Source organism: Vipera berus (assembly GCF_964194415.1).
Source record: "Vipera berus genome assembly, chromosome: 7".
In the NCBI taxonomy this organism is placed as follows: Eukaryota; Metazoa; Chordata; class Lepidosauria; order Squamata; family Viperidae; genus Vipera; species Vipera berus.
In genome coordinates, this window is record NC_138209.1 from 23605081 (window position 1) to 23629276 (window position 24196).

The 24196-nt window shown below is 36.2% G+C and overlaps 1 protein-coding gene across 1 annotated transcript in view; it reads right to left on the bottom strand.

Moving 5' to 3' along the window:
- Positions 1-24196, bottom strand: part of COL25A1 (collagen type XXV alpha 1 chain) — a gene marked incomplete at its 3' end in the record, with an annotated part of 303888 nt that overhangs the window by 102431 nt on the left and 177261 nt on the right. The window contains exon 4 of the mRNA XM_081332774.1: positions 10616-10633. Within this exon, the coding sequence (XP_081188900.1) occupies positions 10616-10633 (18 nt within the window). The remainder of the gene's footprint in view (positions 1-10615; positions 10634-24196) is intronic.

A 24196-nucleotide genomic window follows, 5' to 3' on the forward strand; every position in this document is an offset into this window, starting at 1 on the left:
TCATATATAAATATAAGGAAAAATGACACAGGAAATGAATTCCACAGGACTGAGTTATTTTATTCAGGCTGCCAAGGAAAATGTTGTCACTACATTGGTAAGGAGGAAAGTATGAAAAAACTATACACACAAAACACTGGGTTTCATCAACTGTGTGAAAGTACTTTGTATATACCGGGGCATGCCAAATAAAATATTGTTATTGTTTTGTATTAAAAATAAACACTCCTGTGTTTAATAATTGAAAAGGATTGCCAGGTAGGGTTTTTGTCTTGTTTTGTTTTTGCAACAGCACAAGTGAGTTGTCCCTTTCTTTTTTAACTTCCTGGTTTATAAGAGGCTTGAGTTTTTAATTACTCGATATAATTTTAGTATTGTGGTTTGTTGCCCCGTTATTAAAATAGAAAGCATTTCTCATGTACTCTAAACAGGATAATTTTCCTATGTGCAATTTCCTATAACTATAAGTTATAAAGCCTTTTTTTAAAAAAAATGTTTCCCCTTGCTGTATCTACAAATGCCACTATAAAATTGGATTGTAAAGGATGTAATAAATTGTTTCTCTAAAGTCATAAATAGTCTGCAAGGCAAAAGTAGTAGTAAACTATTGATACAAAGCTATAGTTGTGTAAAGTATTTCCCAAAAGGGACAAAAATTATTGAGGTGGTGATGTAAAACATAACAAAGCACTCTCTCCAATATCTAGGTTATGTTTTGTTTTCCTTGGAAACATTTAATAAAGGACTGTATGTGGCAAAATATCATCCACAGAATTTTGAAGGGGAAAGATGCAAAATTTAGGAGTCTGTAAGACAATGTGATATGTTTTTAAATTATCCCTGAGGATCCAGTGTCCTTTCTCATCTTGCAAATTCACAAGCTGTAAGATTATCACCTTCTTGTGCTGCAGTCTCAAATACAGTATAAATGAATTACAAATCATTTACAAATGCTGGCTGCAATTCAGTTTAACCAAGTTAAACACACTGAAATCCTGTTAATTTCAGCTAGACAGATAAGCATGTGTACATATTCCCCCTGAAGACTGAAGGTACTGCAAAGTATTTAACTTGGATTGTATGATGTTGCAGTATGTGGAGTGAATGGGAAAGCTGGAAAGAGGGTGGCTTTTAAAATTTTCAACAAAGTAATTTAGATTTTGAGGGTTCCTTGATATTAAACTTTGTTATATTCTGCTTATGGGGCGTTCCCTTTCCAATACACTGATAATCTGCCCTTTTCATAAAGGGATTTATTAGGGTTTATTGCTAGATGAAAATGAAAAAGTCTAGTGTTTCAAGGTACAAATGAGAGCAGGTGAAGACAAACAGTAACTGGAAGTCTTAGAGCAGGGGTGTCAAACGGCCAGCCTGCGGGCTGGATGTGTCATGGCGAAACCGCGCCTGGCCCATGGCAATGTGACATTGCAAGTTTGACACCTCTGTCTTAGAGTTAATACTGTCTTGCCCATAAATCAGTACGTTAGAGCAGCAGAGAGATAACACTCACACCGTAGTGCTGTAATATGTAAACAACTGAAAGTCTCAGAAGATGGCTTCTGATGTTTCTGAAAGCTTTAAGTGGGAATCTCAGCAAGATGGTTTATGGTATCAGCCAAGAAAAGAAAACCTGTATCATGAATTATTGGGCAAAAAAATCCAGTTAGTGGAATTCATAGAAACCAGTCTAACAGTTTACAGAATAGAAAACCAGAGGAAGCTTGGCATCAGTGCATGACAAGAAACCATCTCCAACAAAGATGGAAGCCTAAAAAAATCTCTTTTTATACCAAAAGCCTTCAGATTTAACTGATTAATGGAGCTGAACCTTTTCTTCTACAAGTATTATGCAATTCTCTGTTGTTTTTAACTGATAACTGCCTGAGGTTACAGGGAAGGCTGGGCTCCATCTGTCCAGTATTAGAGTCAATAGCCGCCTGTGCCAAGTCAAACCTCTATAATACAGGAACTGCTTTAAGTGGCTGACTGCTTCATGGGCACTCAGTTAAAGATTACCAATTCATTGGTTTCTTCTTGTCCTGCTCCAGTCCAAGGAGTCTTTAACACCTAATGATGGTAGTGAGTGATATCATAGTAATGGTTTTTTAGGGTCTCAATGAATAATTCTCCCAACCAAGTCCAGGATAAGAGTTATATTGAGCACTAAGGTTTCCCACAGCAGAACAGGAGATGTTGTGTTAACAACAAATATTTCATGGCAAAAAAGCTTCAGAGTTAACAATTTTAAACCCTACTCCGTTCTAGAACTGATAATGCTTGGTAATGAAACATTTTCACGAAAACAACCAGACTAAAAAAAAAGCACCTTTGGGACAACCATGACCTGGAAGATTGAGAATCTCCATAGACATTTAACCAAACTCAGAAACCAACAAGGACTTCATAGGTCAACCCTGAGCTACAAATATTCTCTTCTGTTGGTTAAAAATGTGTTAAGCCAGGGGGAAAAGCAGGAAAAATAAGCACTGCATTTAAACTGTAGTGAGTTTAACAGAAACTACACTGTCTTTATTGACACAGGACAACCAGCTCCTAATATCAGTTTTATTCCAATAAGAATTCTTATCTAGACTTGCTGTATTAAGTATGAGAAGTTTCTGCAGAATTTGAACCACAAAGCCTAAGCCCCAGAATAATGCCATTACCATTTCTTTTAAAAAGTTTTCTTCCCTATCTGAGAAGCCCTTCACTTCTCTGCTTTTCCAGCTGTTATTGACTTCCTTTCCCTTTAACTGTCTGCCAGTTAAAAGCATAAGGGAATTTCATAACAATGAAATTCCACATCAAGTTCTCAAATTCTCTATACAGACTATGCTCCAAAATGTTAAGTCTAGCCACATGAACCTGTGATCATTGCCAAAGCTTAGCATATAGGTGTTCCTAGGTTGGATCTGTAGTACCAAATGATTGGGAAAGGTTGATTTAGCTTTTCTTCCATTCTGCATGTTCAGGCTAACTCTTCATCTCAAACTGACAGCCCCCCATAGGAGCACTTAATTTGCAGAGAAATAATATTGTATGTCAGTCTGTGCTTACCTGTACAACAAAGAGTGTTGCTGTAGAAATCTATCTTCAGATCCTGTTGCTTTTGTCATGTGCCTTAGTTCTTCTCCGCAAGGAGGAAGAAACACGAGTGATAGCAGTAGCAACAGGGAGAAAGGAGAGCAATTCTTTTGCTTCCCATTAATTTCATCAGCATATGGTGCCTTTCTGCAAACTGCATTGTGCATGGAGACATAGGTTGACCTATTTTGTAAGGGGAGGTCCTTTAATTAGTATACATTGACCCTTTAATTGTAAGACTGTAGTGGTAGTGATCTAGAGAAAGCACATTTATAAGCATCCAATACTTATCCTTTGACTTTGAGTTATGGAGTGTTGGATAAAGAGGAATTTCACATACTGAAACAAGAATCTCCCTGCCTGTTAATTATGTCTTGCCAGCCTATATGGAGGTTTTTATCCATATAGCCTTTTTCCCCGAAATGAACCTGACTTTGTATAATTAATGACAAGTTTCTGTCCAAATAAGATAAAATAACTAAAGATTTTAAAAAGCTGCTAAGTTTTTTTTTCCTCCTGATGACTGGCTGATTATTTTTGTTTGTACAAACCATCAAGCATCCTAACTGATGAGTGTAACGCAGATGAATGTACTATTATCTACAACTATGTTATGAACTCATGTGAAAGGTTCTCAAACTGGTTTTTGCATTGGTTGAAATTCTGTTTTCCATAAGTGATTTTTTTTAACCAGCAAAGCACTGGGACTTTCCTGAGATATGGCAGGTTTAAGGACTATTTTGTCACACACAGAAGAAGCATGCTGAATTAACAATAGTTGAGTAATTAGTTCTTTAGTTACCATAGTTTGAATATAATACCAAACCATTAACAAGAAACAAGACATTGCAAATATGCATTTAAGAAAATGCACTCTATCCTGACCCCTTTGAAGTATCACCCTAAATTTGCCATGCAAAGATCAGTGAGGCTATCAGTTTGAAGGAAATTCTGCATCTCTACTTTAAATTTCAGGAAATAATTTCATCTCTTTGTTAGATGATACTTGTTTCTTGTTTCTTTCTGATTTTACTGATGCAATGTAGTGTTAATCTGTATCAAAACTATTTTTCAATTTGTACATATATTTTAATTAATTTGTGCTGTTCAATTGTATTTGCCAACTACTTAGCACAAGGAATATATTTGGATGGGTATGTGTATGCAATATAGAGTGGCTTGAATTAGAATCAGAATTATTCTGACATGCAATTTTGTGATCTCATATGTTATACAGAATATTTTTCCTTGGCTTCATATTAGCAGGGAAAATCTTTACATTTATAAAACATTCCTAAAGAACCAAAAATAAATCCTTTCCAAATGGCAAATAAAACTCAGTCTTTATTACTGTCATAGCATACAGTAATGTATTACGCTATTTGAACATTTTGGAAGAATTTCTATAGTAGTGTTCTGCTTCACAATTCCAGCAATTAAATTTAATTGAATTCATTGAAAAGATCATAATTTGAAAAGCAAAAGTTATTTTCATTGAAGCAAAAAGGTAATTAAAAGGCCCAGCAAGTCTAGAATAATCTATATATTCATTTTATTGTTAATACTGGTTTTCTTTAAAGCACTTGTAAGAAAATCTGTATAATAAAAAGAAACAAATGGAAGTCATAGTTCATTATTTATTTTTAGCACTTTTAATGTATCAGAAGATACAGAAAATACTTTATAAAAATCATACAGCCCCTCTTGTGCAACAGTGAAACATTTATGAGCATTGCAATATATTCCTTTATTACTGTTCAGTAGAATAGCTGCTTTGGATAAAATTGTTCTTTCTTAAATTCTACTTCCATTGAAAAGATTTTGAATCCTGTTGTTATCACTTTGTTCTCTCATAAAAAGAATTATCTCTTCATTTACACAGAAACAATAAAACCTAGGACTAAGCAAATCATAAAAATAAGGAAAACCATGATAGAGGATCACACAAAATTGTAAATTTTAATCTTCTTCATTAGTTAGGGAAGTACAATTTATTCCTAATAAATAAATACATATTCATTATAATTCCATAACCACAGATTACATTAAAATATTTGGAAAGATCCAAATTCCTGCCTTTTTCTCCCATTCCTTGAGTATATGGTTAATATAGCCAATGATGGGGAAAAATAGAAGACTTTTTTTAGGAACAGATTTTTAGAGATGGTAAATCAAATTACCATCTCTAAATCCTAGTTTATCCAAACTAATCTCAAAATGCTACACCTGATAATGTCTGGTTAGGACTTGAATCAAGATCACCAAGATTTCTCAAAGCTGCAGACATGATCGTTGTTATCGGTATGACAATAGTCATAAGCACTAACTATTAGCTATTCAATTTGATCAAATATTTTCTGGCAAATTGTTCAAGGATTGCTTCTTAGAATAAAACCTACAGCAAGTATATTTTCTGCATATCCCAAGACTCATCCACAATTGCAACAGAAAAAAAGAAATCAATTTTCTTCTCAATAAATAAATATCTACTGTTATAATTTTGTAACTAAAATTACACTGAAATATTTGGAAAAGGAGAAAATGATTTCTGATCCTAATTACTTGAATATGCGATAAAGATAACCAGTAATGGGATCAGGGAGGGACTGAGACTAGGAAGATAAAAGGCTTTTGAGGATTAGGGATTTTATCACTGAAATAAATCTAGGTCAATATACTTTGCAAGAGAACTGGTTAAAACTTCAATGTGGATCCCGTTAGATTTTCCATTGCAAAATACTGTAAAGCTTATATATATATTTGTCTTTGGCTCAAAATTATTTAGAGTGTTGCTGAAAAATTAATGTGACCAAAAAAGAGAATCGAAAAACACTTAAATTAAGGATTGTTTTATTCCGATCTGGTCTTAAATCTTTCATAAACTTTTTCCATCTTAGTTTATACAGAGAGATTTGGGACTGAAAATACTGAATATTGATGTTTAGAAATCTTGATGTATTTCTCTTTAAAAATTTATACATATTCATGTCCTAGTTTTCCCAAATTTTGTTTTCCTTTCAGTTTTATTTCTTCCTCTTATTTTAATTAATTTATTGATATGTGGCAGGTTCGTTAGAAAAAGAAACAAGTTTAGAGAAAAAGCTGTTGTCATTAACAGAAGACTTTGCCCATCCATCTTTCAATATAATATTTTTGCAACATCAGTCACTACTTTCAGTAAGTATCACATCTTATTATGAAATGTTCTTATTCCAAGCTATGCTGCTATCTTAATTACAATGTCCACCAGCAGTTCTTAATTTTTAGACAGTGTGATTTTCAAGTGTATTCTGGTATTTCATAAAATACCAGAATACAGAAATCCAAAAGATCTGGAGGGTCCTTAAGCAACTACACTAGACTTTAGCAGCTATAGTCCTTCATTTAAATGTAGAGTTTAACACCTTACCAAATGATCTGCAAAATCCTAATAAGTCCTTGAAGTAAGTTACATTGGCTGCAAAAGGGTTTCCTCACAGAACCCAACCTTCATTATAATTTTGAATTGTTAAATTATATTAGATATAATTTTAATTTATTATAATTCATATATATATATATATATATATATATATATATATATATATATATATATATATATATATGTGTGTGTGTGTGTGTGTGTGTGTGTGTGTGTAAATTTTAGATTGCTAACAAAGAATTAAAGGGAGACTGATATGCATTTCAAACTTATTTGTTTTCATCAGTCAGCCATACCCTTCTGAGATTCGAACCTGGGCTGATTGCACATTAGGCAGTTGTTTTAACCTCTAGGCCACAAGCTCTATCTCACTTTGTTAGCTGAAATTTACACAAATATGAGCTGTCACTGTTGTGACTACTGCCTGTGGATGGCCTTCGGTTAGGCCACAGGTCTGCAACCCGCGGCTCCGGAGCCGCATGCGGCTCTTTCAGCCATCTCCCGCGGCTCCCAGTCCTCTGCCATGTGCAGTCCCCCCCCCAAAAAAAGGCGGGACTAAAAAATTTCAACCAATCAATTCAAATATGCAGGGTAGGTGCATATTTTGCCTTGGCTCCACTCTTCAATCAAACCCTGTTCTGCGTATGTGTGCATGTACGCGCATGTGCACACATTTTTTTGCGGCTCCCAGTTTTTCCTTTTGTGAGGGAACCGGTTCCGAGTGGCTCTTTCACTGTTTCAGGTTGCTGACCCCTGGGTTAGGCCGAAACAGGAAATAAAGATTTGTCCCATGTTTGGGGCCTAGCAAGGTAATCTAAATAGTTAACAAGCATTTAACACATATCTCCCTTGCTTCTCAGCTAACAAAGTGAGATAGAGCTTGTGGCCTAGAGGTTAAAACAACTGCCTAATGTGCAATCAGCCCAGGTTTGAATCTCAGAAGGGTATGGCTTACTGATGAAAACAAATAAGTTTGAAATGCATATCAGTCTCCCTTTAATTCTTTGTTAGCAATCTAAAATTTACACAAATATGAGCTGTCACTGTTGTGACTACTGCCTGTGGATGGCCTTCGGTTAGGCCGAAACAGGAAATAAAGATTTGTCCCATGTTTGGGGCCTAGCAAGGTAATCTAAATAGTTAACAAGCATTTAACATATATATATATATATTTGTTTTCTGAGGTTTTCGCGGGTGTTTGTATGTAGATCTTTGGTCATTCGGGTTTTTCCCCACGTAGAATTGGAGGTATCAGGGCGACGTTTCGACGTGGGAAAAAACCCGAATGACCAAAGATCTACATATATATATATATATATATATATATATATATATATATATATGTATATATGTATATATGTATATATGTATATATGTATATATGTATATATGTATATATGTATATATGTATATATGTATATATGTATATATGTACATATGTATATATATATATATATATATATATATATATGTATATATATATATATATGTAGATCTTTGGTACATACATATACATATACATATACATATACATACATACATACATACATACATACATATATATATATATATATATATATATATATATATATATATATATGTTTTCTGAGGTTTTCGCAGGTGTTTGTATGTGGATATTTGGTCATTCGGGGAAAAACCCGAATGACCAAAGATCTATATATATATACACATACATATATACACATACATATATACATATATATATATATAACTCTATTAACTCTCCCCTTCTTTGTATGTAAATATAGAATTGTCACAGTGTTAATGCATATACAAACATATTCAAATAAATATTAGCAATATATAATGACTGATCTAGTGTAGTGATTAGTGTCAAAATATGAATGTATAATCAAGTTTACAGCCGTTTTAATAATGACCATTACTATAACATCTTGCAGCTATCAATATTTGTCAGTTTAATCTATCTCAAAAAAATGTACTGAGAGTAACAACAATATAAGAGACAAAATGACTGCAAATCAGAAAGTGATTTGATAAATGAGAACTTTCTTAGTATTAAAATAATAGCATTAGTATTAGTTCTAAGATCAGCCAATTATATGCCATAGTAACTTGCTAGGTCTTCATGTATCCATGCAAACAGCCAAAGGTAAGAGTTAATACTTGCTTTGATGACAAGGACCTAAGAGCACAGTTCAGTTTAGATTCTTATTGGGAAGCTCTAATAAGACAAGGATTGGTTGGGAGTGAGTGAGTGATATCAGTACTAAGGCCACATTGTACCAGAGTTTTCTAAAAGCCGTACTGTACTTGCAGAGGAAAAGAGAGGAAAAGGAGAAAATGCCTGAACTGGACTTAGCCATTAAAACTTTTTTAAATGTCTTTCAAAATCTGCACCGGGCGAAGTTGATTTCCCTGAATTGTTCAGCATAAGGAAAAACTTCCAACAAATTCTCAAGTGCATTTATACTGGTATAAAGATCAGTGCTAAAATGTCTAAAGGATTTCTCTCACAAGGGTTTCTCCTGGGAAATATGAAAAACCAGAGAGCTACAGACCAATGGTTATATCAAGCATTGAAGAGAAGATTGCACAATGAAAGATAAGGTATTAACATACAGCCTTTGCCATCTCATAATTATATAAGTGCAAGAATATATTCCACTGCTAAGTGCTTATCAGAAATTATCTTTAGAGATGTTTTAAAAGATAATTATCTTAAATAAAATTAAATGAAAACTGGAAGAAAAAAATGCAGAATTCCTTGGTCTGGCACTAATTTAATACACTGTAGCTGTATTAAATGTATTAAAGTTGTATTTTGGTGCTGTTTATATAAAGTTTCTCCATTCAACTACCTCATAATGTAATCCAGAGAACACAAACTTTCCCCCACTAATAATTTGAAATGGCTTAACCCCAAGAATATAATGAAGAAGCAATTATTTTAAACTAAGAAAGATATTTAATAGAAAACATATTGTTTAAAAAACCAGAAAATGTCAGATACTTAAATATGAACATTAAAAATGAATTCTTGATCCTTTGCTAGGCAACAGATTCTGTACTAACATGTTTCCTTTATCTGAACCAAGCTTTGTTACTGAGTACAATGGAACTTACAATTCATAATAAATGTTTAAATATGGCTTTATTCTCAAGGCTGGTAAAGCAGCTGGAGTAGCGGTAGCCATGTTTCAAGAGTACTGTTATCATCACAAGTCACACCTTATATGAATAATTTAATAGTATGGTTTGATCTCTTCTTCTTCTCCTATTCTTCTGTTTTTCTTCTAAAAGCTTTACAACTTCTATATAATTATTTCTCAACACCTTTCTTTCTTGGGTGTCCACAAATATGTTCGCTTTCAGATGAGTTCACATTTATTTAATTAAGGCCTAGGCTGGTGCTATTCTTAAATAAAGCAGACATCACTCTCAGGCTTTCAAATAATTAATCAAAGTAGCCAATTTTATCTTAAATAATTAAAGGTTTCCTGGTTTATGGCTGTATTATTAACATGTGATTACTAAGCAGTTGATGAAAACCAGCTCCAGCAATACATTTATTAAGATACTTTATCTTACTGTAGTTCAAAGTTAGATGACATTGTTTTAAACCATAGTTCAGAGGCCTTTTTCATTTAGCTATACATTCTTAAAAGTATTATCTCATCAAGCAGCTAATAGAATTCAAAACATATGGGGCCCACTTGTTCCTCCTGGAAAATAAATGTGGCTTACTGTGTCTTGTTATTATTGGGCCAGTTAACAGCAATCTAAATGTAGTCCAAGTTAATCAAGATGAGCTTATTTTGTCTGCTCCATGGTTTTGTAATAATTATCCTAGTTAGATTTTATAATTGGAAACAATAGAAAGACAAAATCAACTTTAGGTAATCCTAAAGTTCTATAAATATAGGCAAAATGGTTGGGAAAGTGGAATTCTGTTGCAATCCAATATATGCACAAAATACTGTATCTATTGGGGTAATAAAATCATGATATGGGATCTTCCAAAAAGAGTTGTGAATGATTGGTAAAAGTGATAGTTTTCTACCTTGCATTATTTTGTTTCACTTTCACCCACTTCTACTAACAATAATAACACAAGATGACACTTACTTGAGGACCAGGTTGACCCTGTGTAGAAAAGAGAGAGAAAAAGAAAGGACAATTTTAAACACCAAAGCCATTTAAAAAAAAAAGAAAGAAAGAAGTTAGAAGTTAGCCCAAGTTAGAAATGTACTGTGTGGAGGAACAAAGTCATGTTACTTTCACAATGTGCTGCTAATGATCTATATAAAAGCATATTAATAAAGTAGCATTATTGTTTGATAACTAATTTCAGTAGACCAGCTTCAAAGTAATCTCTATAAACCTTATCTAAAAACCAAAAACCACCACCACCACCACCAAATCCTTAACTGCAAATACAATATAATAATTAACTTTCAAAGAAACTCCAGCCCTTGGGGGTGGGGTAGGAATATTAATTGGTTTTTCACTCTTTTGATCTAGCAAATTGCTGGTAACAGTTTTTCTTAAACAGATATTTCATCCTTCAGTTAATATTTTTCTCCATCAAAATTACATTAAATTCAAAATTAATTGTCTTTAAAGTGATAGCTTTCTCCATATTAGTTCATTTTCTAATTTTTAAAATATGAGTACTGTAAATACATAGAGTATGTTGTTGAATTTGAACACTATACTGTTACCTTTGTTTTATTTAGGTTATTTATAGGCTGCTCCACTCATAGTTAGGAATATTTGTTTATGTCAAGAAAGTGAGTTTTTCAATACAAAATTCTCACTTTCTTGACATAAGCAAATATTCATAACTATGATGACACTAAAATAAGAAAATGTGTGTTATGAAGAAGCCCTGCCCTTTAATAATGTCCTATGAAAGGATGTAAGGAGCAGAGTGTGACATACACACATTTTGCATCATGAAGAACTTCTTTTTCCCCCTTACCTGTGAATGCCCGTTTCTACCTTGATTTTAAAAATAGTGCTCAGGTAGAAGGAAACCATTTGCATAATTACATCAATTTTCCCAAACATGGCAATATCAAAGCATCTGGATGGTCATAATTAGAGGAACTTTTCAGGCCAAGAATTTCATGTAACTCTTTTCGCATGAAAGACCTCATTGACATTCTTTAAAAACAATTTGATGGAGTCAGGATATGCATTTATTTCTTTTCATGAATATTTCTTCTGCTAAACTCAAAATACTCAAAAAATGTTCTATATTGGTTATCTCTGAAAATCACACAGAGACTGCAACTGATAAAGAAGCTTCATGTATGCTGGCAAATGAGAGCACTTCAGTCATGTGTCACCCACACTGGAAGCAACTCACTGGCTTCCAATAAGTTTCCAGTCCAATGCAAAGTACTCTGCGTGGTAGTTTCCTAGATATTGCAGAACATCCTGACACATCTAGTTTACTTGTCTCATTGAGTATGTTAAGGTTTTCTGGCTTACAAAAAATGAGGTATGTGGGGATTTAGAAGTGGCACAGGTTATAATGATAAAAAAGTAACTCTATAATCAAACCTTGCATTTATTACTTTTGCTGATCATAAACCCAGTTATCGTTTCATTTAGAGACCACTTCTCTTAACAACTGAGTAGCCACTCCCAATTATGGTTGCCAAACAAGGACTATCTGTATTTCTTCTGGAGACTATTTTACAAAATAATCTCACTTTGGAGATCAGACTGGACTAATTCTAGTCTGGTGACCCTTGGAAAGCTGCTAAGCCAAAGTTATTCCACAGGGCTCCTGAGAATTGATATTACCCAGTGCTACAATATTTAAAATTATTTACATTAATATTTCATTAGGGACTTGTATTATAACTTTTCAACTTCAATGTATTTTTGATTATGATCGTAAATCTCCCAATAGTTCAATGATTTGGAAAATATATAAAAGAAATAAGTGAGCAAACAAATATTCCAAACAAATAGGACAACCATGACCTGGACGACTGAGAATCTCCACAGACATTGAGCAAACAAGTAGAGAATTTAATAAATAATTATTAAATAAATGATTTAATAAAAATTTATGTTTTATTAGGGATCTCTAAGAGATACTTACAATTTGTTAAGAATGCATACAGCCATATCTAGTTTTCCTATTCCTTCCTTCCTTCCTTAAAATCTTGCATAATTACCAGTACTTTCATGCAAATAGTCATTGTTTCACTTAACAATGATCAACCCAAAGCTTCTTATTAAATTAAAGTTTTTAAATAAGTGTTCCAAGGGTTATGCTTCAATTTTTAAAAATCAAACATGTGCACTGAGGCTTGTTTCCATTAGAGTACAGCCATAATCACTTTTCTTCAATTGACAGGTTGTTTTCATACCTCTGACAGGAGAATTATTTTAAGCTCTATCATTCCTTTAGTTGTAATACATACAGGAAAATATAGTTAGTGTAAGCTAAGAGGAAATTGGAAAATGCCCAGTGTTATTTGGAAAAAAATAAGTTGGATTTCTTATCACAACCAATTAAAATGAGAAAACAGAAAACTTTTAAATCCTTAGAAAAGTACTGAAACCTTAAAACAATAAGATTTCATTATAATGTTTAAGAATTCACTTAAAGCCCCAGAAAAACTTTTACTGAGATGTGAAACTGCTATGAAACTGTTTCAGTGATCCCAAAAGACTCCATAAAATATAATCCCTAGGTTACATTATATAAAGAGTTAATATAAAATTCTATCTCAATTCAGAATGCATTGAATGTGCTAAATGATATTTAAATGTTTACTAGCATGTATAGTGAAGACATAAAATTAGGATGTGCACATTGTCAGGTGGCATTAGAGACATATGCCACATCAATAGTGGGTGTATTTCTTGACTGTAAAGACTATGATGAGATCAAATAGTTCAGGGGTGTCAAACTGAATTTCATTGAGGGCTGCATCAGCATTGCGGTTGCCCTCAGGGGGCCGGGTGGGTATGGCCAGGGTGGGCGTGGCCTACTGGGTGGGCGTGGCTAGAGTGCGTATGGCCTACTGGGTGGGCATGGCCAGCTCTACATCGTTCAAATCAAGGGTGCCTATGGGGGCCTGGGCAGGAGTGGGACAGATCTGAGGGTCTCTGGCAGAAGGAGGGTCTCTGGGCCAGGGCAAAGACAGTGGGGCCGTTCCCTCACTGTTTCCAGGATGGCTTCGCGGGCCACATGAAAGCACTTCGCGGGCCGGATCCGGCCCCCGGGCCTTGTGTTTGACATGTCTGAAATAGTTTATCTTCTGAGATACTTTGAAAAGCAGCTATAATGAGAAAGATACTTTTTCAAGGCAAGCAGTAATCAGTAAATGTTAACTGAGTGGGAGTCTCCTCTAAACCACACCATAAATAATTAGTGGAAATATTGAATGACAATGTACAATAGAGTTCTTTTTCCAAGATTAGTCAAAAAGAATGCTATCCATAGCAATGGAACTCCAAAAGGAAGACAATTCATTGAAGAGGGATAACAGGAAGAAAAGGAAAAGTGGCAAACATTCAATAAAATGTAGAAGATTTCAAAGCACAGAAGCACCACAGTAAGCAAACATTCATCCTCAAGTGCAAGCATCATGAAAACATCCACCTCTGGCATTTTCCCACATTCTCCAAAAACGGTACTGTAGATTAAAAATGTCAAAAATCACTGGAGTGTTGCTAGGTCTAGCATTTCCATGGCACCATTTCTTGCCCTATATACAATAATAACATGTCTATCTAAACAACTCTTTAATCCTTTCTCTTACCACAGTTATGAGCTGTAGTATTTCTCTCTCTCGTTTTTCCAGTGTTGAACGCATGATTTTTGTTGTGTTGGTAGTTTTTTAATTGCAGTTTTTAATCTGTCTAATGTCAAATGTTTTTATGTACCCTTGTTTTGAATGTACTACTCAGAAGCGTTCTTATACATGAGGGGTTTGGTGAATTGGGGGAAATGTTTTTCTCATTTTATTAATTCCATTAAAAATATATTCCTATAAATTCACAATCACTGGGACCCAAGGTTATCTAGCTATTTTGATGCACCAGTGTTTCTCAAAGAGAAGATCTTTAAGGGCAAATAATGTTGAAATATTTATAATTAACATACAGAGCATTTCTCATTACAATCTATCTATTAATAAAAAGTGCCTAGGGGACTGTGTATATGTATATAATATGTGTGTAATGGCATCATAATTGTCTCCTTTTTTGAGTGGGTATAAGATTAACACCCTTGATAATTATATTCACAGATTTTCCTCTACAACTGAGACTGGAATTCAAAAGCACTCCAAAACTCACAAAGCATTTCTGACAACATGGGCAGAGATGACACAAAGGAAATGTGCTCCAAGCCTTTCTATTAAATCTGACCTTGAACTGAGACTAGACTTCTTTCAAAACATGTCTCTAAATTTGGATGTAGAACACTTGAAAATCAGGCGAGAGGGATTTTAGAAAATCTGCCTCATATACACAAATATAATAATGAAACCTTGGCTGCAATTTTAAGTTTATTTAGTAGAAAATACAAACAAAGCTTTGTAGATTACAATTTGAATGCAGTCTGTTTATCAGCATGGGCAACCATAAAAGAAAAAATGGAAGATGCACTTTGGGGTTCTTGGATGAGGGAAAAGCATTACTTTATATAAATATTTACTACAGAAACATTTTGTATGGTGAAATATACACTTGCCCACTTACCCAGGTATACTGTAAGTGTCACAATTAATTTTTATATTTTATCTAATATTTGTTAACATCTTGATTTTTAAAAAGCAACAGAGCTCAAGACAGGATAACACCTATAAAAAATACCAAGGAACTAAAATTTTAACCAAGCAGAAGTAATAACAAAATACGTTGTCCCCGAATAGGGTGCAATTGTCTTCATTGTTGCCAATATTTATAATAGAGGAGTAAAGTAAGTATGAAATATACAGTGAAATGTGAAATTCCTTCAGATGTCACCATTAAGAGAAAGAAAAATGAAGCCACAGTTTATAAAGCTGCTCGGGAGACAAATTATATTAATAAAAGGAGACCACCTGAAGGGATTAGATGTACAAGAAATACTGATGAGAGTTCCTTGACAGTTCCAATCTTTCTTCTAAATCCACCAAGATCACAGTTAAAATCCCAGGATAGTATGTCTGGACAATGGTCTCACAAAAATGATCTCATAAAATAACAGAAATGGAAGGGACCTTGGGGTCATCTGGTTCAACCCCCTGCTCAAGCAGGAAACCCTATACCATTTCAGACAAATGGCTGTCCAGTCTCTTCTTGAAAGCCTCCAATGCTGAAGCACCCACAACTTCTAAAGTCAAGTTGTTCCACTGGTTAATTGTTCTCACTGTTAGGAAGTTTCTCCTTAGTTCTAGATTGATTCTCTCCTTGATTAGTTTCTATCCATTGTTTCTTGTATTGCCTTCAGGTGCTTTGGAAAATAGTTTGACCCCCTCATCTTTATGGCAGCCCCTCAAATATTGGAACACTGCTATAATGCCACCCCTAATCCTTTTTTTTCCACCAGACTAGACATACCCAATTGTCTACAACTGGAGATGAAGAATTTACCTAGCAACAAATGAATGGTCAAAAGTTATAACCCATTCAGGCATTTGTTAGCCAGATGTGTGTCACATCCATTGAGGACACTCTGAATCATCTTTCTGCCTGCATCAAGTTAATGACACTAGCTGCTCTAGGCAATCTTCCATTAAGCACAAATGTCTGCAGCACTAAAGCCATTACTCATATTGCTTGAACATGCATAGGCTCCTATGAAATCCAGAATCCTGAATTTTCAGAGTCGCAGGAAATTCGGAAGCTAATAAAAATAATAAAACATATAAAAAGACAGCAAAGCTGGAGACAATTTTTTTACCACATCTTTGTGACAGAAAATATTGAACTGTTATTGATAAAAATATCAAATATGAAATATTAAAATATCAATATCAGGAGATACTATTTAAGTTTGCAACTATGCATATATGTGTATATATGCAAATTTATATAATACTAATATCTTCAACACTAAACTATTTCCTTTTATTAAAAAATTCTGATGCTTAAATGCTGAACAAGTCTTTTTTTCTCCAGAAAACAAGACAACGTGTCTCATTCATTTTAAATCAACAGATTCATTTTAGGGTAAATGGTTAATGAGTGTAACAAAACAAATTATGTCAATTTGCAAGAACTTATATATTATGCTGTGATGACTAAATATGTTGAATTAATTTAAATTAACTATGCACCTTCAAAACTGGAGAATTAATGAACAACTTAGAAAATAGAGAGCAATTACAAGATAAGCATTCAATATGGAATGCCAATTTTGAAAGTTTTTAAAAGCTATATTAAATAACAGGATGCAAATTAAAGATTTGGTTAGACTTGTATGTCACTGCACATCAGGGAACATATGCATCTGTTGTTCAGGGACATTTGCATAGCTGTTGCATTTATACTTCTGTGAATATTAACATTGTCTAAATGTTCCTTGCCTTGTGCCACCTCTCAACAGGAAGTTGGATCAATCAATCAGCATGCAGGACGTGCACCTCCACACAACATGTAGTTAAGATTTGGGAGGTTTGTGTGTTGGTCTTACTGCAACTATCTGCAACCTGTGCTTATGCAGCTGCAGACAAGCCTAAATCAAACTTTATTCACTTACTTTAAAGAATAGCAAACTGAACAATGGAATACTTCCTTTGCAACTCTTATGTTTGTTAGTAAATAATTCATTGTTTCTTTTTATGATGAAAACATTAAAATTAAATGAACTCTTATTCTTCTTTATAAATTAATTATATTGTTAGGAAAGGTGCATTTAAATTGCGTTCTTTTATGTGATTCCATAGGAGTAATATGGGATTTCTGGCAACAGGAGATTTGGCTTTGGGTGGACAAGGGAGCTGTTTTAAAGATGTTTTCTTCTATTGCCTTTCTTTCAGAAGAAGCTGTTTTCCATAACAAATCATTAACAAAATATCTTTTTGAATGAATGAAATGAATTTCAAAAATTTATTTCAAAAGACTATGATCCTAGCACAAAGCACAAAACCAATTTACATTGCATTATTTTACTAAATTACATTACAAGATTGGGCTCTTCTATGATCTTCCAAATTGATTACACAATTGGCAATTGTCTCATAAGGCTTTAAATTGAATATTTGATTCTTGAAGATGTTGGAGTTTGAATATGGGACTGTACATTTAAAGTAGGCACTCTACCATTAAGGGGTTAGAGACTCTTGCTTTGCCCAACTGAAAATCCTTTGGCTAACAACAATTCCAATTAACTATAGATGTCCTCAATCAAAGCCCTAGAAAATGCAAAAGTATTAAATACCTGTGTGACACTCCTGGTCTTGCATTATATAGTTTACTAACAAATAAAGGCCTGCAAATTTAACCATATACCCAAACATGTACAAATAACACTACAAAGAATAAATAAATAAAGCATTCTCTAAGTCATATTACTATTAATATATTTGGTAGGCATTTTCTGAAGTATAATTATTAATACTTGAACATTCTGAACATCTGCAAAGCAAAATAGCTTTATGCTCTATATTTAAAATGCCTTTTAAAATCTTTTTGAAAAAACTAAAGATTTTATATCTTTAAATATAAATATATTTAAATATAAATATATATAAATATATAAATATTAAATATAAATATAAATATATATTTAAATATAAATATCCTATATTCAATTCATCAGTACCGTCATTCCTTCCATGTACCATATTTGATATGGCTAGTGCTACAGTATATTGATGAGAAGCCATATTACTTTTCAAGTGGCTTGGAATTCAGAAGGCTATGAATTGTTGTAACAGATGTGATTAATTATATTTTCTGTCTTTCCTGTAATAATTCTGAATTTCTCTCTCTTCTTATGTTTTCTGAAGTAAATATAAACACCTAAAGCACACTGAACATCAGTGAGGGTCCCATCTGATGATTAAAAAGTATTATGTCAAATAACTATGCAAGAGGAAGAGGAAATTGTATAGATGGAGCAAGATGGTCAAAAGTGTGGGACGTGCCAATCTGGCATTCAGTAAGTTTTTTTTTTCAAGTAGATGAACAGAGCATTGTGATTTTAATCAACATAACTTAGCCCTGATTGAAAAATTCCCCTTGTGGGGGTACCACAACTGTTACGCCCCTGTCATGGACCGATCACCACCTCCTGCGGCTAGACTTCCCCCTTGCCACCCCCCACCGTGGGTGCACGGTGCCAGTCAGATGGTACCGCCCTAGGCGCCTAATGGACCCTGATAAGTTCCAGGCAGCGCTTAGGGACACGCATGCACTCCCTGCTCACAGCTCGTCGGATGCCTTAGTGGAAGCCTGGGAAAAGGCAGCCACGGAGGCTCTGGACCGAGTTGTACCCTTGCGGCCTCTGACCCGGCGCAGATCCCAGCGAGCCCCATGGTTCACCGAGGAGCTCCGGGAGATGAAGCGTCGGAGACGGGGCCTAGAGAGCCGTTGGAGATCCAGCCGATCCGAATCCGACCGATTGCGACTAAGAATCCTCACCAGGTCTTATCTCGCTGCGATAAGGGTGGCAAAATCCAACTATTTTTCCACCCTCATCGCGTCTGCAGATAATCGCCCGGCTGCCTTGTTCAGGGTGACTCGCTCCCTATTAAACCAAGAGGTGAAGGAGGAACCCTTGCAGGGTTGAGCCGAGGAATTCGGTCAATATCTGCTGGATAAAATTGCTCGGATTCGAACTGGCCTGGACTCCAACTGGGCTGAGATGGAAGAACAAGACATGGACAGTCTTGTCGACGTCATCTGGGAAGAATTTGATCCTGTAACTCCTAAGGAAGTGGACAGGATTATGAGAAGGTTGAGCTCCTCCACATGCTTACTGGACCCGTGCCCTTCCTGGCTGGCCTATGCAGCTCGAGAGGGGACACGTGGCTGGTTCCTAGCGGTCATCTCTGCTTCTCTGAGTGAGGGTCACTTCCCCACTGCCTTGAAGGAGGCGGTGGTGAGACCTCTCCTCAAGAAGCCCACCTTGGACCCATCCTCTTTGAATAACTTTCGTCCAGTCTCCAATCTTCGCTTCCTCGCGAAGGTTGTTGAGAGCGTGGTGGCGCACCAACTTCCTCAGATCCTGGATGAAGCGGTTTATCTAGACCCGTACCAATCGGGTTTCAGGCCGGGCTACAGCACGGAGACGGCATTGGTCGCTCTGATGAATGATCTCTGGAGAGCCCGGGACAGGGGCCATTCCTCTGTCCTAGTCTTATTAGACCTCTCGGCGGCTTTCGATACCATCGACCATGGTATCTTGCTGCGACGCCTCAGGGGACTGGGAGTGGGAGGCACGGTTCTGCGTTGGTTCTCCTCCTTTCTCCAGGGTCGCTCGCAGTCGGTGCTGACAGGGGGACAGAGGTCGACCCCGAGGCCTCTCGCTTGCGGAGTCCCTCAGGGGTCGGTCCTCTCGCCTCTCCTGTTCAACATCTACATGAAACTGCTGGGTGAGATCATTCGCAGTTTTGGAGTAGGGTACCATCAGTATGCTGATGACACCCAGCTTTTCATCTCAACTCCAAACAATATCAGTGATGCCCTAGACGTGATGTCCCGCTGCCTGAAAGCGGTCCGGGAATGGATGGGGAGGAACAGGCTTCAACTGAACCCGGACAAGACTGAATGGCTGTACGTTCCGGCAAACCAGGATATTCAGAATGTCCCATCGCTTAACATCGGGGACATGTTACTACCCCCTGTTGATAGGGCCCGCAACCTGGGTGTCCTCCTAGACTCGCAGCTCTCCCTAGAAGACCACATAGGAGCTGTGACCAAGGGGGCCTTCTCCCGGGTACGACTAGTTCGCCAACTACGGCCTTATCTGGACCTGGATTCCTTACGTACAGTCACCCATGCCCTTGTGACCTCTCGCCTAGACTATTGCAACGCTCTCTACATGGGGCTGCCCTTGAGATCCACTCGGAAGCTTCAGCTGGTGCAAAGTGCAGCGGCACGGACACTCTTGGGAGCCTCCCGATACTCCCATATCACACCTCTCCTCCGTGCGCTGCACTGGCTTCCGGTTGCCTTCCGTGTGAAGTTCAAGGTGCTAACAATGACATACAAAGCCCTACATGGCATGGGTCCGGACTACCTACGGGAGCACCTTCTGCCGATGTCAGCACCCCACCGTCCTGTGCGCTCTCACAGAGAGGGCCTCCTCAGGGTGCCACCGCTCAAGGAATGTCGACTGGTGGCCCCCAGGGGGAGGGCATTCTCAGTGGGTGCGCCAGCCCTCTGGAACAGCTTACCAACCGAAATCCGGATGGCCCCCGACCTCCGTACCTTCCGACGCAACTTAAAAACTTTCTTGTTCCAGCAGTCCGGCCTGGCATGATAGCGTTAATTGGGGTCCCAGTTTGTTTTCAATATTGTTTTTATTACTTTTATTGTTCATCTGTAGACCTTCCTTCCTCTGTACACTGCCCCGAGTCCCTCGGGAGAAGGGCGGTTTATAAAAACTAATAAATAAATAAATAAATAAATAAACCTGCTACTACTGTAGAACCATATATTCACTGATACGATACACTTTGCAACCCAACATATAAATAATAAGAAAAAAAATCAAGGAAACAGTAGGTCCACTTAAGAGAGAAAATGGCAAGGAAGTAACAGGCAGTAGAGAGAAAGTAGAGCTGCTTAATTCATTCTTTGCATCACTCTTCATGCAAAAAGAAACTATAGCTGAACCTACCAAAAACCTAACTGTAACAGACTAGAAATAAAAATTAAAATAAGCAAGAAAATTGTTAGAGAACACCTATCTGATCTTGACGACTATAAATCACTGGAACCTGATGGTTTACATCCCAGAGTTCTGAAGGAGCTGGCAGATGTTAACTCAGAAACATTGTACCATATCTTTCAAAAAGATAGAACACCGGGGAATTACCTGAGGATTGGTAAAGAGCTAATGTGGTTCCCATCTTCAAAAAAAAGGGGGGGGAAACAGACCCAGGAAACTATAGACCAATCAGCCTAATATCAATACCTATGAAGATATGGGAAAGATAATCAAAAAACGAATCTGTGAACATCTAGAAATAAATAAAGTGATTAAATTAGTAGACCAGTGAAATTCTGTAGATATAGTATGCTTAGACTTCAGCAAGGCATTCGACAATGTAGACAACAACCTACTTCTTGGTAAGCTAGAAAAATGTGGGATAGACCGTATCACCACCAAATGGATTTATAACTGGCTGACAAACTGCACTGAATGAGTTGACCTTAATGGTACTACATCTACATGAAGTGAAGCAAGTAGTGGGGTGCCACAGGGTTTCATATTAGGTCCAGTACTCTTCTCTATCTTCATAAATGACTTAGATGAGAGAATAGGAGGGGAACAGTGATTAATATTTATATGTTACTCATATAAGGGTGTAGGTCTATACATATATTGTATATAGCATGTTTTAAATGTGTGTTATGTATGTGTACACTCGAGAGCAACTAAATTTCATTTTTAATGTGTACCATTGTGCCCACAGGAAAAAAATGACAATAAATATTATCTGGACTGAACTATCTGAACTCTCCTAGTCCTCATGGTTTGTCAGGGGATTTTTATAAATAATTAAAAGAGATTTTAATATCATAATTTTTACTTGTATGCAATACTTTGAACAAGGGGATCCAATGGGATCCTTTACCAGAGTCTAGGAAACAGTCTAAGATCATTTGTGTTAAGTTGAGAAAGATTCTCAGAATCTGGCATTTTACAGGGCCATTTAACTGCTACCCAGAAATAGTATACAATTTCCTGCCTGGATGGACTAGAAGACCTTCCAAGGTCCCTTCTAACTCCACCATTCCATTCCATTCCATTCCATCATATGGATCAATCTATTTGCTTGATTGCAAATAAAAACATTTCCCTATCAAGAAATCATTAAAAATTATACAACTTAGTAAAATTAATGTTTTCCCTAGCCATTGGTTCTGTAAATACAGTATATTTAAAACCTTTTACTTTCTGGCTTCCGGTTCCAGATTTTGGCACGGCCAGATGCGTGAGGGAATGCTCCCCATGTCGTCTGGATTTCTTCATCGAGGGACCCCTGTAAAGGGGTTGAAAGTCGCCCTGGAGGGGTGACGAGCAGGGGAGAAGTCTCTCCAGTCAGCGGTAGAAGGGCGGCAGCCCTCCTGTCAGCTTGGAGCAACTCTCCAAACCGATGAAGAAAGGATAGGCCACTCCCATGGCCCATCGTTTCAGCCGTTTCCTGCTAAAGCCAAAATTACAACAAAGCACTTGAAAGCACTTGAAAACTGGGTGAGAATTGCCTTCTTCCTTTCCTAATTGTCTACTTTTTCCTGCTAAAAGCTCCTTGAATTTGCTTACCCCAGTGAGGAGAGAGGAAAGGAAGCCTTTTTTTCCCCACCCTCCTTAAGGGCAGCCTTTGATCATGCTGGGAGAAAAAAGAACACCTTGAACAGAATAATACTATTTAATTCGACTTACTTCCTTTCTATTTTTGGTGACCCAACACTCCTATGCTTACAGAAAAAAAGGGAGAAAAGAGAGAAAAGAACTACTTAAAAGTACTCAAAACTGATAAATTTACTCTATCTGAAAAAGATTTTAAGTACGCTGGGGACATCTTGTGGCCTTTTTGGCAAATAAACCTGTTTATTTTGGAACTACCCTTGACATTATGAGCTAAAGATAAAAACCTGAAACAGCTGGAGGTGAACTCAAGGCTTGTGGAGGTGAACATTTACTGACTTTTGTTTAAAAATTAGCCTCCACTAAGGACTATTTACCACTACTTCAAAATGGAGACTGATCAGCCACAAACCTTGCTTGACTATAAGCTCATATTAGAAACAATCCATAAAGTTTCTGAGATGTTTATCTCCAGGCCGGAAAATTTAGGTGCCAACTCCAATTTACAAGCTGTAACACAGACTTCAACTAAAGAATTTACAACACAGAATATAACAAAACTGGAGCAAATTACTACTGAGACAGAGGAACACAAGGTACAACAAGATATTGAAATACAACATATTGAAAAAACTAATACAAAAAATTTGACTCTATCCAAAGAACCGACAACTCTAAATGTATAAGGAACTATCACTATGGCAAATAACCTTAAGGACCAACAACTATAGGAAAATTAATACTCAACTTTTGACTCCATCAAAAGAGCCTGTAACTTTAGAAGTATACTATGTGCAAGATAGTGATGCTAACACAGAGGATGTGGAAGATCAACAAAGACAGTTTCCTGAAAGCCTGGATAGCCAAGCACTAATTACAAAATTGGATAAGACTCTCTACTTAAAGCAGATGAACCCAGATGGAAGAGGAATCCAGCCGAACTGAAGATAAAGTTTTTAGAGCAAATACAGAGACTAGAACTAACAGGGCAACAACATAATGATTACAAATGGTTTGGTTGTTGTGGATCACTAATGGCTAGATGGCCTCCTTCGATTCAAATAATATGTATTGGAGTGAAGGGAGACTTATCTGGCAATTTAAAGGCCTTGGTCTGGAAACCTGATTGGCAAAAAAAGAAACCAGAGTTAGATTTAAAAAGTGAGTTCTTAAAGAACCATTAAAGGCTATCCTTTTAGTAATCA